The 12,247-nt window shown below is 52.0% G+C and overlaps 1 protein-coding gene and 1 pseudogene across 1 annotated transcript in view; both read right to left on the reverse strand.

Annotated features, from left to right (window-relative positions):
• Positions 1 to 5,125: 5,125 nt before the first annotated feature.
• On the reverse strand, positions 5,126 to 6,968 carry LOC138999791 (large ribosomal subunit protein uL6 pseudogene; annotated as a pseudogene).
• Positions 6,969 to 7,033: 65 nt separating this feature from the next.
• The window catches only part of TRPM4 (transient receptor potential cation channel subfamily M member 4), a 38,662-nt gene continuing 33,448 nt past the window's right edge, over positions 7,034 to 12,247 (reverse strand). The window contains 8 exon segments of the mRNA XM_070402001.1: positions 7,034 to 7,390; positions 7,631 to 7,736; positions 7,826 to 7,898; positions 8,163 to 8,200; positions 8,202 to 8,296; positions 8,539 to 8,732; positions 10,929 to 11,106; positions 12,022 to 12,196. Of these exon segments, the coding sequence (XP_070258102.1) occupies positions 7,386 to 7,390; positions 7,631 to 7,736; positions 7,826 to 7,898; positions 8,163 to 8,200; positions 8,202 to 8,296; positions 8,539 to 8,732; positions 10,929 to 11,106; positions 12,022 to 12,196 (864 nt within the window). The 3' untranslated portion in view covers positions 7,034 to 7,385.

Here is a 12,247-nt window from a genome sequence, read left to right on the forward strand (position 1 = left end):
TGTGGGTGAATAAAGCCGTCCGCTGGGGACTAGTGTTCTTTCTGTGAGCGAACCCCCCCCCTCCTCCACCCCCACCCCACCGCCCGCCACACCCCCCCCTCCAACCCCTGGTGAACCCAGTGTCCAGTTGGTGACTCCAATCTCCCTCCAAGACACAGAGACGGAGTTCCTAGACCCTCTCCTCGTCCCGGGGCTGAGCCAAACTGTGGGGCAGCTTTTTGGCAACAACCCGTATCACTCAAACCAGAACACGAGTTAGTTAACCCCTAAATCTACGTTGGCCACCTGGGGCCGTACTGAATCGGCCCCAAACTGTCATCTCACTGCTACCTTACCGAGACGGTAGCCTGCCCGCGGTAAGTCTAGGCCAGTGGTCGGCAAACTGCGGCATCGCGAGCCCACATGCGGCTCTTTGGCCCCTTGAGTGTGGCTCTTCCTAAGCCTTGGGAGCACCCTAATGAAGTTAATAACAATTGTACCTACCTATATGGTTTTAAGTTTAAAAAATTTGCCTCTCAAAAGAAATGTCAATCGTCGTCCTGTTGATATTTGGCTCTGTGGACTGATGAGTTTGCCGAACACTGGGCTAGACTTACCACGGGCGGCAGGTCCGCTCTACCTGCGGTTACTTTGTTCTTCCTTGGGGGAGAGTGTCAGCCACGTGGGCCCGGGAGGTGGATGGGAGCTTATTAGAACTGTCTGTGGGAGCAGGTAGCACCACCCCCACGTCCCCTCCAATGTCAATGGAATTAAGGCAGCTCAGGGGGGCGGAGCCACTTCTAGAAACCCTACCTTTCTCCTGGCTTCCTGGGCAAAAACCCTCCCCCCCCCCCCCCCCCCCCCCCCCCCCCCCCCCCCGCCCCAGGTCAGGACCTGGAGAGCCAGCGCCAGCTCCCATCACCACCCCACTGTAGTTCTCAACGGCTTCCCACATCTTCGCCTGCTTCCTCACCCCCCCCCCCCCCCACCTGTCATTCTTCATCACACTCCTCTATCAGGGACATTTTGAGACACTATCCCTAACATCTGTAGGAAATGTACGTGTGAACTACTGTCATTCTACATACCAGTATCAGTGAAGCTTCATTTGTTTTGCTTCTTGGGGGTTAAAAAAGATGGACATTTTTAAAGTAGAAATGTGCCGAAACCGGTTTGGCTCAGTGGATAGAGCGTCGGCCTGAGGACTGAAAGGTCCCGGGTTCGATTCCGGTCAAGGGCATGTACCTGGGTTGCGGGCACATCCCCAGTGGGAGATGTGCAGGAGGCAGCTGATTGATGTCTCTCTCCCATCGATGTTTCTAACTATCTATCTCTCTCCCTTCCTCTCTGTAAAAAACCAATAAAATATATTTTTTTAAAAAAAGAGATAAAGTAGAAATGTAAAACATATAGTTATTGATTTCAGAGAGAATGATGAGAGAGAATAATTGATCAGCCGCCCCCTCACTGGAACAAAGCCTACAACCCAGGCATGTGCCCTGACCGGGAATCGAACAGTGACCTGTGGTTCATAGGTCTATGCTCAACCACTGAGCCACGCTGGGCGGGCTAAAGTAGAAAAAAAATTTTTTTAATATATTTTTATTGATTTCAGAGAGGAAGGAAGAGGGATAGATAGAAACATCAATGAGAGAGAATCATTGATTGGCTGCCTCCTGCACGCCCCCTACTGGGGAGGATCGAGCCCACAACCTGGGCATGTGCCCTTGGTCAGAGTCGAACCCGGGACCCCTCAGTCCACAGGCCAACGCTCCATCCACTGAGCCACACCAGCCAGGGCTAAAGTAGAAAATTTTGAAGTGGAAATTCTAATTTATTTTTTTTTCTTGCGTCCCCAATGTAATGGCTTCTACAGCCCAATTCGGAGAGCCCTGCCAAGGTCAGAGGCAGAAGCCCCCAGACCCTTCCTGCCCCTGAGACACCCCTCCCTGCCTCCTGCCTTGCTCTCCTGGGGCCTGGGGCTGGTAATACTCAGACAAAGCAATGGACAGGCCCTTTGCTGGGCTCCTCCCACTTCTTCTTTCCTGGAAGCGGGATGTTGTGAGAGAGAAGAGAAAGAGCAGCCCTGAGGCCAAACAAGCAGCCAATGACTAAGGTGGGAAAAGAATGCGGTCTTGTCTCCTAGTCAGGGATCCTTTGATTTCTCATTCCCACCAGGTTAAATGCTCCTTGACCCTCGAGGCTAGGGCACCTGCATGTAACCTACAACCCCCAATCGGAGGTGCTCCCCACAGCTTGGAGGGGAAATGAGGAAGTGGGAGGTGACCTCAGGTGTACAGGGAGTTTGGTGGCCTCAGGGAAGGTGGGGTCCCCCTGGAGTTGGCTGTGGTGGAAGCAGCAACTCTGCTAGGACAGTCCTTGCAACATGGGTGGCTGAGTTTGTTGTTGACCTTGACCAGGACGGCCACTTCATTGACTTGGCTGAGCCACATGGGCAGCATTAGCAAGTAGTTGCCACCAAGACGAGAGTCAGCAATCTTTTCTTATAAAGAGTCCGATAATAAATAGTTGTTGCTCTTGCAGCACATGTGATCGCTACTGCATCTTCTTTGTTTCTTACAACTCTTTACATATGCAACATCCATTCTTAGCTGGCCAGCCAGATTGATCCTACAGGCCACGGTTTGCCCAACCCCTGGTCTAGGGCCGTGTCAGGCCAACAAGAGAATGCTGGAGGCTAACCCAGAATCTAGTTGAATGCCCTAGTTCAGTAGTCGGCAAACTGAGGCTCTCGAGCCACATGCATCTCTTTGGCCCCTTGAGTGTGGCTCTTCCATAAAATACCACGTGCGGGCGCACATGTACAGTGCGATTGAAACTTCGTGGCCCATGCGCAGAAGTCGGTATTTTGTGGAAGAGTCACACTCAAGGGGCCAAAGTGCCGCATGTGGCTCGAGAGCCGCAGTTTGCCGACCACTGCCCTAGTTGGTCAGCTCTAGTTGGGCCAGGCTGCCACCCAGAGGGTGTAGCCACCAAGTTGTCCAGCAGGAAGAATTGTGACTCAAGAAGGGCCAGAGACAGAATCTTTAATTTTTAAAACAGGTCGTATAACTCCCACCCCTTCGCTCTCAGTCACTATCTAGGAAGCAGCCAAGTTGAACCCCTCTAGGAACACCCCCCATTTAGTGACCAGACTCCCTGACGATGGTGTGTGGACCAGGAGGAAGAGTCAGAAACATATTTTTGAACTGATTTTGAGGAAACTGTTGCAACAATAATACCAGATGCCTGCGGATGGTGGGAAAAGTAGGAAGACCCGCCCAATACCTTAACTATCAACTGCAATATGTCTGATGGGTTGGCTGACTGCTGCACCCTAATGGACGCCATCAGCATTTTTATTTTTATTTTTAAAATATTTTTAATTAATTTCAGAGAGGGAGAGTATGAGAGAGATAGTAACATCAATGATGAGAGAGAACCATTGATCGGCTGCCTCCTGCACGCCCCCCACTAGGGCTCGAGCCAGCAACCCGGGCATGTGCCCTGACTGGGAATCAAACCATGACCTCCTGGTTCATAGGTTGACATTCAACCACTGAACCACACCAGCCACGCAGCCATCAGCATTTTTTTTTCTTTTTTTAAAATATATTTTTATTGATTTCCGAGAGGAAGGTGAGGGGCGGGGGGATCAATGATGAGAGAGAATCATTGATTGGCTGCCTCTTGCACGCCCCCTACTGGGGATTGAGCCCGCAACCCAGGCATGTGCCCTTGACCCGGATCAAACCCAGGACCCTTCAGTCCACAGGCTGAAGCTCTATCTACCGAGCCAAACCAGCTAGGGCCCATCAGCATTTTTAAAAGTTGATTTTTTAGAGAGAGAGGACAGGAGATGGGGAGAGAGAGAGATATCAATGTGAGAGAGAAACATCCATTGGTTGTCTCCCTCACACACGCCGATGGGGGATCGAATCTGCAGCCTGGGTTATGTGCCCTGACTGGGAATCGAACTGGCGACCATTCGATGCACAGAACAACACTCAACCAACTAAGTCACACAGGCCAGAACCGTCAGCTCTTAACTGAGCTCAACAGGTGGCAAACCAGGCCCAGTGGATTGTGGGAACCTCTGGAAATGGAGCGCACACTGAGCCAGTGGCTTTGCTTCAGGCAGTAGAGTGGGGAACAGCCTTCCCTCCAAAGGGGTAGCTGCTACTCTTCCATTGCAAAACAGATATATGAGGACCAGGCCGGCTGCACGCCCGAATATACCGTTTACCCTTAACCATGTCAGACCTTACTAGCTGTCAAGTTTGAGTTGCCTTTTTCCAAAATGGAAACGTAAGGCTAGGGGAGTCACAAAGCCTCCCGAGGGTCAGGCCGCTGGCTGCTTTCAAGGAGAGCTTAATAGCTGCCTTTTCCTTATTTTTCTTTTTTTTAAAAATATATTTTATTGTTTTTTTACAGAGAGGAAGGGAGAGGGACAGAGAGTTAGAAACATCAATGAGAGAGAAACATCCATCAGCTGCCTCCTGCACACCCCCTACTGGGGATGTGCCCGCAATCAAGGTACATGCCCTTGACCGGAATCGAACCTGGGACCCTTCAGTCCACAGGCCGACGCTCTATCCACTGAGCCAAACCGGCCAGGGCATAGCTGCCTTTTCTTAAAAGAGGTGTACATGGCCTTTGCTGGGGTGGTTCAGTGGATAGAGCATCGACCTGTGGACTGAAGGGTCCCAGTTGGGGCACATGCCCGGGTTGCTGGCCCCATCGCCAGTAGGGGGCGTGCAGGAGGCAGCCAATCAATGATTTTTCTCTCATCATAGATGTTTCTATCTCTCTTTCCCTCTCCCTCTCTGAAATCAATTTTAAAAATATATTTTTAAAGGGGCGTGTACATGGTGGCTACCTCAGGCAGGTGGCGCTGTTGTGCTGGGAAATGGCCTCAGTCCGCAGCCATTAAATCATCACAGTTGAGATTTCCCTTTCTCCTTCTGGATTCTGCATTGTTCCGGTAGACTTCCACGGAGAGGGGGTGAGGGCGGCACATACTGCCGTGGCTGGATGCCAGAACCCCGACACTTACAGGATATCCACAGGGTGAGCAGGGGGGGACATCAGTATCAACTGTCCCTTCAATAGTGGAAGCCACTGCCTGGATGGCGTGGCTCAGTGGTTGGTTGAGCATCAACCTGTGAACCAGGAGGTCACGGTTCTATTCTGTGCCTGGGTTTCGGGCTCAGTCCCCAGTGTGGGGCGCAGGAGGCAGCCAATCAATGAGTCTCTCTCATCATGGATGTTTCTATCTCTCCCTTCCCCTCTGAAATCAATAAAAAATATTTTTTTAAAAAAATAGTGGGAGCCACAACTGCACACTGAATGGGCCCAAAGGTCGCTACCTCACAAGGTGCCTTTAGCTTTCTTCCCCAACCGGGAGCCTTCTCAAGTGAATTCAGGTGCATTTTCCTGCGGGGAACGTGGACCAAGGAGCCTAACCTGCCTGAGTCAGGGACGGCAGCATCAGCCTGAGTGAAATTTCCCTCTGGGACATACTGTGTCCAAGATCCATAAAGGCTGGTCCTTGTTGGACCTCCTTGGTAGTTAGAGGCTGCAGGACCAACAGTTCATTCATTCATTCTTTCTTCTTTTTATTGTACATCTTTATAGTTTCACAAACAAGTGTGACAAATCACTCGGCATCTGGGTGTTTTCTAAAGCTGGACAACTTAGAGATCTTATTCACCAGCCTGCTGAACTGTTCCTTTTCCAGAAACAGAGACACCACCCCAAAACTTTCTGATATCCTTGTTTTTAACTGTTGTGGCTTGCTGAGCCAAAGCAGCTGAATTTGACACAAGTTCCACATCATTGCCTTCAAGAATCAACTCATCGTTCTGGGCTTGAGATGCTGATCAAGCAACGCCTGACCTCATCCGAACTCTGCGGATGTATTTTTCACCCAAGAAATTTCTAATTTCAACAAGAGAACCATTCTCCTGAATAACGACGTAGGTGGGGAAGTGAGCGTGCGCAGACCTCATCTTGAAACGGAAGCCCAGTGTAACGCCCTTGATCTTGTTGTGTACATGACCGCAGGTAGGGCGAACGGTGGCCAGTTCCTTCCTATTTCCCCGCCATTTGTCAACCCGGAGCCTCTTCTTTTTCTTTCCAAGGAGACTGAGCTCTACATGGATGTGGTTGAAGTCCCTCCGCGGGGTGCCCCTGGGGCCCTTCACAATCACTGTGCGTCCCTTCAGCGTGATGTCCACATTTTCTGGGACGTCCACAGTCCGATCGCTGAGAATGGTCTTCATCCTCGCAGTAGATGCGGCAAAGAGGAAGCCTCGCTCTTTCTTTTTTTTTTTTTTAATCTAATTTTGTTTTGTTTGTTAATCCTTACCCGAGGATATTTTTTCGCATTGAAATCTGGTTGCCGCACAACACTTGGCCACGTTTCAAAGCCACTCTGCACCCAAAGAGGCAGATAGCTGGAACTCCTCCAACTTGGAGAAAGGGTGTTTTGGTTGTGATTTCTGGATGTGCTGGTGGTTGCTGGCTTTCCTGCTATTTAACTAATAATTGCTGTCAGTGCAGCCTTGTCATTACCAGTTTAGTTTGTTATGGGTTGTTTAGTTAAACGGCATGGATAATGATGCATATTTGCTTCGATTCCATGTGCGCGTGGCCTGTAATTTCCCACTAATTAGGCTTTTTAAAGACACATAGGCAGTTATCTGCTCAAATTTGCATCATCTGTTCCCCTGTTGCCAATGCAGATGTACACAGCGCCCACCCTCCCCGCTCCAAGAAAGAATTTGCTTCCGCCTCTGAGCTCTGTAAAGTAGGGAGCAGGGGGGTGCGGATGGTTCTCTTCCCACTGAAGTGAGAGCCATCAAAATAGCGCAGACAAGAGGGGCTGGGCCGGAGTCAGATAGGAATAGTGGGGCTGAGAGGAGGGAACAGACCCCGAGATGTCGGAAATACAGCAAACTGATCAAGGATCACAACCCCCCGCCCCCGCCAGCTCTAACCCCCATGCCCAAAGGATCTGGACACCACCAGTTCCCCAAGAATCAAGCACCCAGACTCTCAAGTGGCTTTATTTCCCCGGTGTGGGGAGCTGAGTGCCTCTGTGGTCCCTGTGCCCCCAGGGCCCTGTAGCCTTCTCCCGCGGGGCTGTGGCGGGGCCTTCAGGGGGGCCCTGCCTGGGCTCCTGAGGCTGATCCTCCCAGAGTGGGGCTGGTTCTGGGAGGGGCCGGGCCTGCTGTGGTTCCAACGGGTGAGACTCCTGCAGTGGTGCCGACAGCGATCCAGTCCACGGCATGGCGCCCACCTCCACACAGGGCCACCGCGTACTGGGGTCCAGGGCCAGCTAGGCCTTCCTCTGGGGGCAACAACTCCCCATGGCGCTACTCCTTGAAGCCTGCCATCAGGGCTCAGTCTGGGGGAGGGAGAGGGGAGAGAACAGGTGGTGGGCACAGAGCGGAAGACAGAAACAATGGGAGACCAGCGAGAAGCAGAAAGACCCGTGAAAGGTCCAAAGGAAGCCGAGAGAGTGGAGGAGGGACAAAGAAAGGATCGCGAATGAGAAAGAAATAGGGGAACAGGGGCCGGGAAAGCAGGTGCACAGGAGGCAGAGACAGAGGCTGGAGGTACATGCAGGTCGGCCCTTCGCACTGACCTTTGGTCCCAGGCGGGGTCGGGGGTGAAGGCCCCCCTGGCGGAAGCAACGCAGAGCGGCTCAGGGCCTCGGCCACCCAGCCCAGGACGCGGCTACAGTGCTGGACCTGGGGAGCAGATGGGATATCGGGCGCCCTACGGAAACCCACTGCCTCCCGCCCCGCCCACACCCCCCAGCCTGGCCCGCACTCCTCACCTCCTGTTCCAGCCCTTTCAGACGCTGCTCGTACTCGCGGACCTGTCTCAGCTGCTTCAACGCCATGTCCACCCTGCACACCCAGGACTTCAGGCCGGAGCCGCGGGGAGCCCACTCGCCCCGCCCACCAGGGCCCCGCCCACCCAGGACCGCGCTCCGCCCACCCGGGGCCCCGCCCCTGTGGCTCCGCCTCTTCCCGCTTTCCAGGACCCCGCCCACTCAGGCCCCGCCTCCAGCCTGGTGCTCTGCAAACCCAGCCCATCCTCCCAACCAATCTTCGTCACGGGACACACCCCAGAGGCCAGAAGCCCCGCCCCCGGCCAGGCCCCGCCCTCACTTCTGCGACGTGCGCTTCAGACGCTCGGAGTCACTTTCCCCGCTTGTCCCTCGCCCGCGCCAATAGGAAATTCTCCTTCTGCACCGATTCCCACGTCAACAGCTTCCTCTCGGCTTCCTTAGGGAGGTGGACCCCTGGAGGGCAGGGTCCGGACAGAGTCAAGGCGCCGCCCCTCCTGGGGCCGGAACCGTCCCGTCCCGCAATCCCCACCCAAAACCCTGCCTGAGCTCTCAGACCACGCCCCCGGCGGCCTGAGCCACGCCCACCGGAGCCTCCGCCATCCCCCCCCCCCCCGCCCCCCCAGCTTATCCGTGTTCTTTGTCTCAGGGCCCCGCCCCTGGGGTTCCTCTGTGTTGGGCCAAGACCCGCTTCTCACGAAAATGCCGTAGGTTGGGGGAGGCCGGCATGCTGGCCCGGTGCCTGCGCAATCGACGGAAGAGGAGGCGCACGTGCGAGATGATGATGAAGGGTGGGGCCAGCGCCGGCCGAGAGTGAAATTCCCGGATGAGGCTGTAGCGCTGCGCCTTCCAATAGAGGTCGCTGTTGCCCTGTACTTTGCCGAAGGTGTAGCTGTGGGGACCAGAGGTCAAGGGTCACCAGAGGTCGCTGCCCAGTCAAGGGCGGAGGATCAAGGTGAGATGTCAGGCAATACGTTCAAAGTCCAAGGCAGCAGGCGGATGTCAGAATCAATAATGTCGGAGGTTATTACCAGATGGTAGAATCAATAATGTCGGAGTTTATTCCGAAATGCAATTAGTAGTTAGGGTAGGAGGGCCAAGGGTCAGAGATTAGAGGTCAAGTTGGGGATGGTGTCATGGATTACGGTAGAGGTTGTAGTCAGATTCCAAAGTCAGTCTGAACACAAACAATTAAAATTAGAAATAAAATGGGGCCGAAACCGGTTTGGCTCAGTGGATAGAGCATCGGCCTGTGGACTGAAGGGTCCCGGGTTCGATTCCGGTCAAGGGCACGTACCTGGGTTGCGGGCACATCCCCAGTAGGGAGTGTGCAGGAGGCAGCTGATCGATGTTTCTCTCTCATCGATGTTTCTAACTCTCTATCTCTCTCCCTTCCTCTCTGTAAAAAATCAATAAAATATATTTAAAAAAAAAAAAAAAAAAAGAAATAAAATGGGGACATTACTACCAAACTTACAGAAATAAAAAGGATTATAAGAGAATAGTATGGTGGCCGGGTGGCTCAGCTGGTTAGAGCCTCATCCCGGCTCGCCACTGTTGCGGGTTCCAACATCGGTCAGAAGCAACCAATGAATGCAGAAATAAGCGGAACAACAAATCAATGTTCTTCTCCACCCTCCTCTAAAATCAAGTTTTTAAAAAAGATAACCTAGATAAAATGGAAAAGTTCCTAGAAACACACAAACTACCTAAACTGACACAAGAAGAAATGGAAAATCTCAAAAGACCTATAACAAGTAAACAAGTAAAGAGATAACTAATCAAACACACACACACACACACACACAGCCCAGGGCCAGGCTTCACTGGTGAATTCTATCAAACATTTAAAAAACAACACCAGTCCTTTCCAAATGCTTCCAAAAAGCTGAATAGGAGAGAACGTTTCCTGAATCATTCTATGATGCCAGCATTTCCCATTATATCAACAGAAAAGAAAATTACAGATCAATATTCTTGTTTTGTTTTGTTTTGTTTTGTTTTGTTTTGTTAATCCTCACTCGAGTATATTTTTTCCATTGATTTTTAGAGAGAGTGGAAGGGAGGGGGAGAGACAGAGAGACAAACGTTAATGTGAGACACGCTGATTGGCTGCCTCCCACACGTGGCCCAGTTGGGGATCGAACCTGCAACCGAGGTACATGTTCTGGACCGGAATCAAACACACAACCCTCAGTCCTCAGGCTGATGCTCTAACCACTGAGCAACCGGCTAGGGCAACCATGTCAAACTCGTGGCTGGTGAGTCTCAGAGTTTGACATGATTGAGCTAGGGCAGTGATGGCGAACCTTTTGAGCTCCGCGTGTCAGCATTTTGAAAAACCCTAACTTAACTCTGGTGCCGTGTCACATAGAGAAATTTTTAAATATTTGCAACCATAGTAAAACAAAGACTTATATTTTTGATATTTATTTTATATATTGAAATGCCATTTAACAAAGAAAAATCAACCAGAAAAATGAGTTCGCGTGTCACCTCTGACACGCGTGTCATAGGTTCGCCATCACTGAGCTAGGGCATAGATCAATATACATGCGAAATTTCTCAGCAAAATACTAGCAAACGTAATTCAGAAGGATAGTAAAAGGATTATATACCATGACCAAGTAGGATTTATCCCAGGAATACAAAGGTGGGTCAACATATAAAAATCAACCAATGTAATACTCTACCGTAATAGAACAAAGGGAAGCAAATCACATAATTATCTCATCCGACCCAGAGACACAGAGAAGGCATTTGACCAAATTCAACACCTCTTCATGATTAAAAAAAAAAGCCTCATAAAAGTCAGAATAAAAGGAAACTTCCTCAACATGGTAAAGGGTATTTATGAAAAACCCCAGGTTTCTCCCCTCAGCCTAGGCTCAGGGAGAGAATCAGAGTCCACAGTCCAGGTCAGAAGCAGAGTCTGCCTGGGTCTGGGGACAGGGCAGCATTAGATTTTAGGGACTAAAGGTGAGTTGATTAGGCTGGGATCAAGAATCAATCATGCTGGGGTCAAAGGTCATGCCAGGGTCAATGTCATGGTGGGTGACCTCAGATCAGAGCGGGCGGGGCTCCTCACCTGAACATGGCGATGAGGAGGTTGACCAGCAGGATGTTGGCCACGAGCAGGAAGATGACGAGGAGGAGCACCACCAGCCAGTTGGCATAAAGGGAGACGCAGGAGCCTGCCTGGGCCCCCACCGGGCGCGCCCAGAAGCCCACCTCCGAGGAGCAGTTGACATGATCCATGAGGGCCACTGTGGAGGGAGACACTCAGATGGGGGCAGAGAGACAGAGACCGAACGAAGACGGAAATCCAGAGGGGCACCCGGCCGGCGTGGCTCAGGGGTTGAGCATCAACCTATCAACTGGAAGTCACAGTTCCATTCCCGGTCAGGGTACGTGCCCAGGTTGCAGGCTGGATCCCCAGTGGGGGGCGTGCAGGAGGCAGCCAATCAATGATTCTCTCTCATCATGGATGTTTCTATCTCTCTCTCCCTCTCCCACCCTCTTTGTTTGTTTGTTTGCTTATTTATTTTTCTCCCTTCCCCTCTGAAACCAATTTTTTATTGCCTTTTTTATGTGTATTGAACTCTCCTGATTTATTTATTTATTTATTATTTTTTATCTTTAATTTCTTTATTGGTTAAGGTATTACAAATGTGTCCTCATCCCCCCATTAACCGCCTACCTCCCTCCCCCCTCCCCCCCACTCATGCTCTCATCCCCCTGTTGTCCGCGTCCATTGGTTTGGCTTATATGCATGCATACAAGTCCTTTAGTTGATCTCTCCCCCTTACCCCCTCCCTCCCCTACTTTCCCTCTGGGGATTGATAGTCTGATCGATGTTTCTCTGTCTTTGGATCTGAAATCAATTTTTTTAAAAAAAATCTAGAGGGGCGTGGGGAGACGGAATCCCAGAAAGCAAGGGGACAAGACCCAACGAAACACAGCAAGGGTCCGAGACCCAAAGACAAGAGGGCAGAGATGCGGAGAGAGGAGGCCAGAGTCCCCTAGGGATGAAGGGGGGACGGGAGGATGAAGGGGGGGGCGGGGGAGGGCTGCTTAGAGACGCAGAGACGGCGACCCAGAGAGAAGGGTGTAGAGACCCACCCAGAGTCGGGGAGGAGAGAGAAGGGACTCAGAGGGTGCCAGGCCCCCTCCCTCCTTACCGTCCATCTCCTCCTGCGGGATCTGCCCGAAGATCTGCAGGTAGGGCCGGTAGAAGACGCGGCGCAGGATCTGCGGGAGGTCCTGGTCCCTGGGCCTGAGGAGACCCTCCGTGGCCACCCCGTAGGCCACCAGCCACACTCCGAGGAAGAAGAGGAAGAAGAACACATCCTTCATCTGCAGGAGAGGGAGATGAGACCAAGGCTGGCCCCGCCCTCCCGGGACCTG

Source organism: Myotis yumanensis, unplaced genomic scaffold, assembly GCF_028538775.1.
Source record: "Myotis yumanensis isolate MYYU_CA2020_CCGP unplaced genomic scaffold, mMyoYum1.0.hap1 SCAF_23, whole genome shotgun sequence".
NCBI lineage: Eukaryota > Metazoa > Chordata > Mammalia > Chiroptera > Vespertilionidae > Myotis > Myotis yumanensis.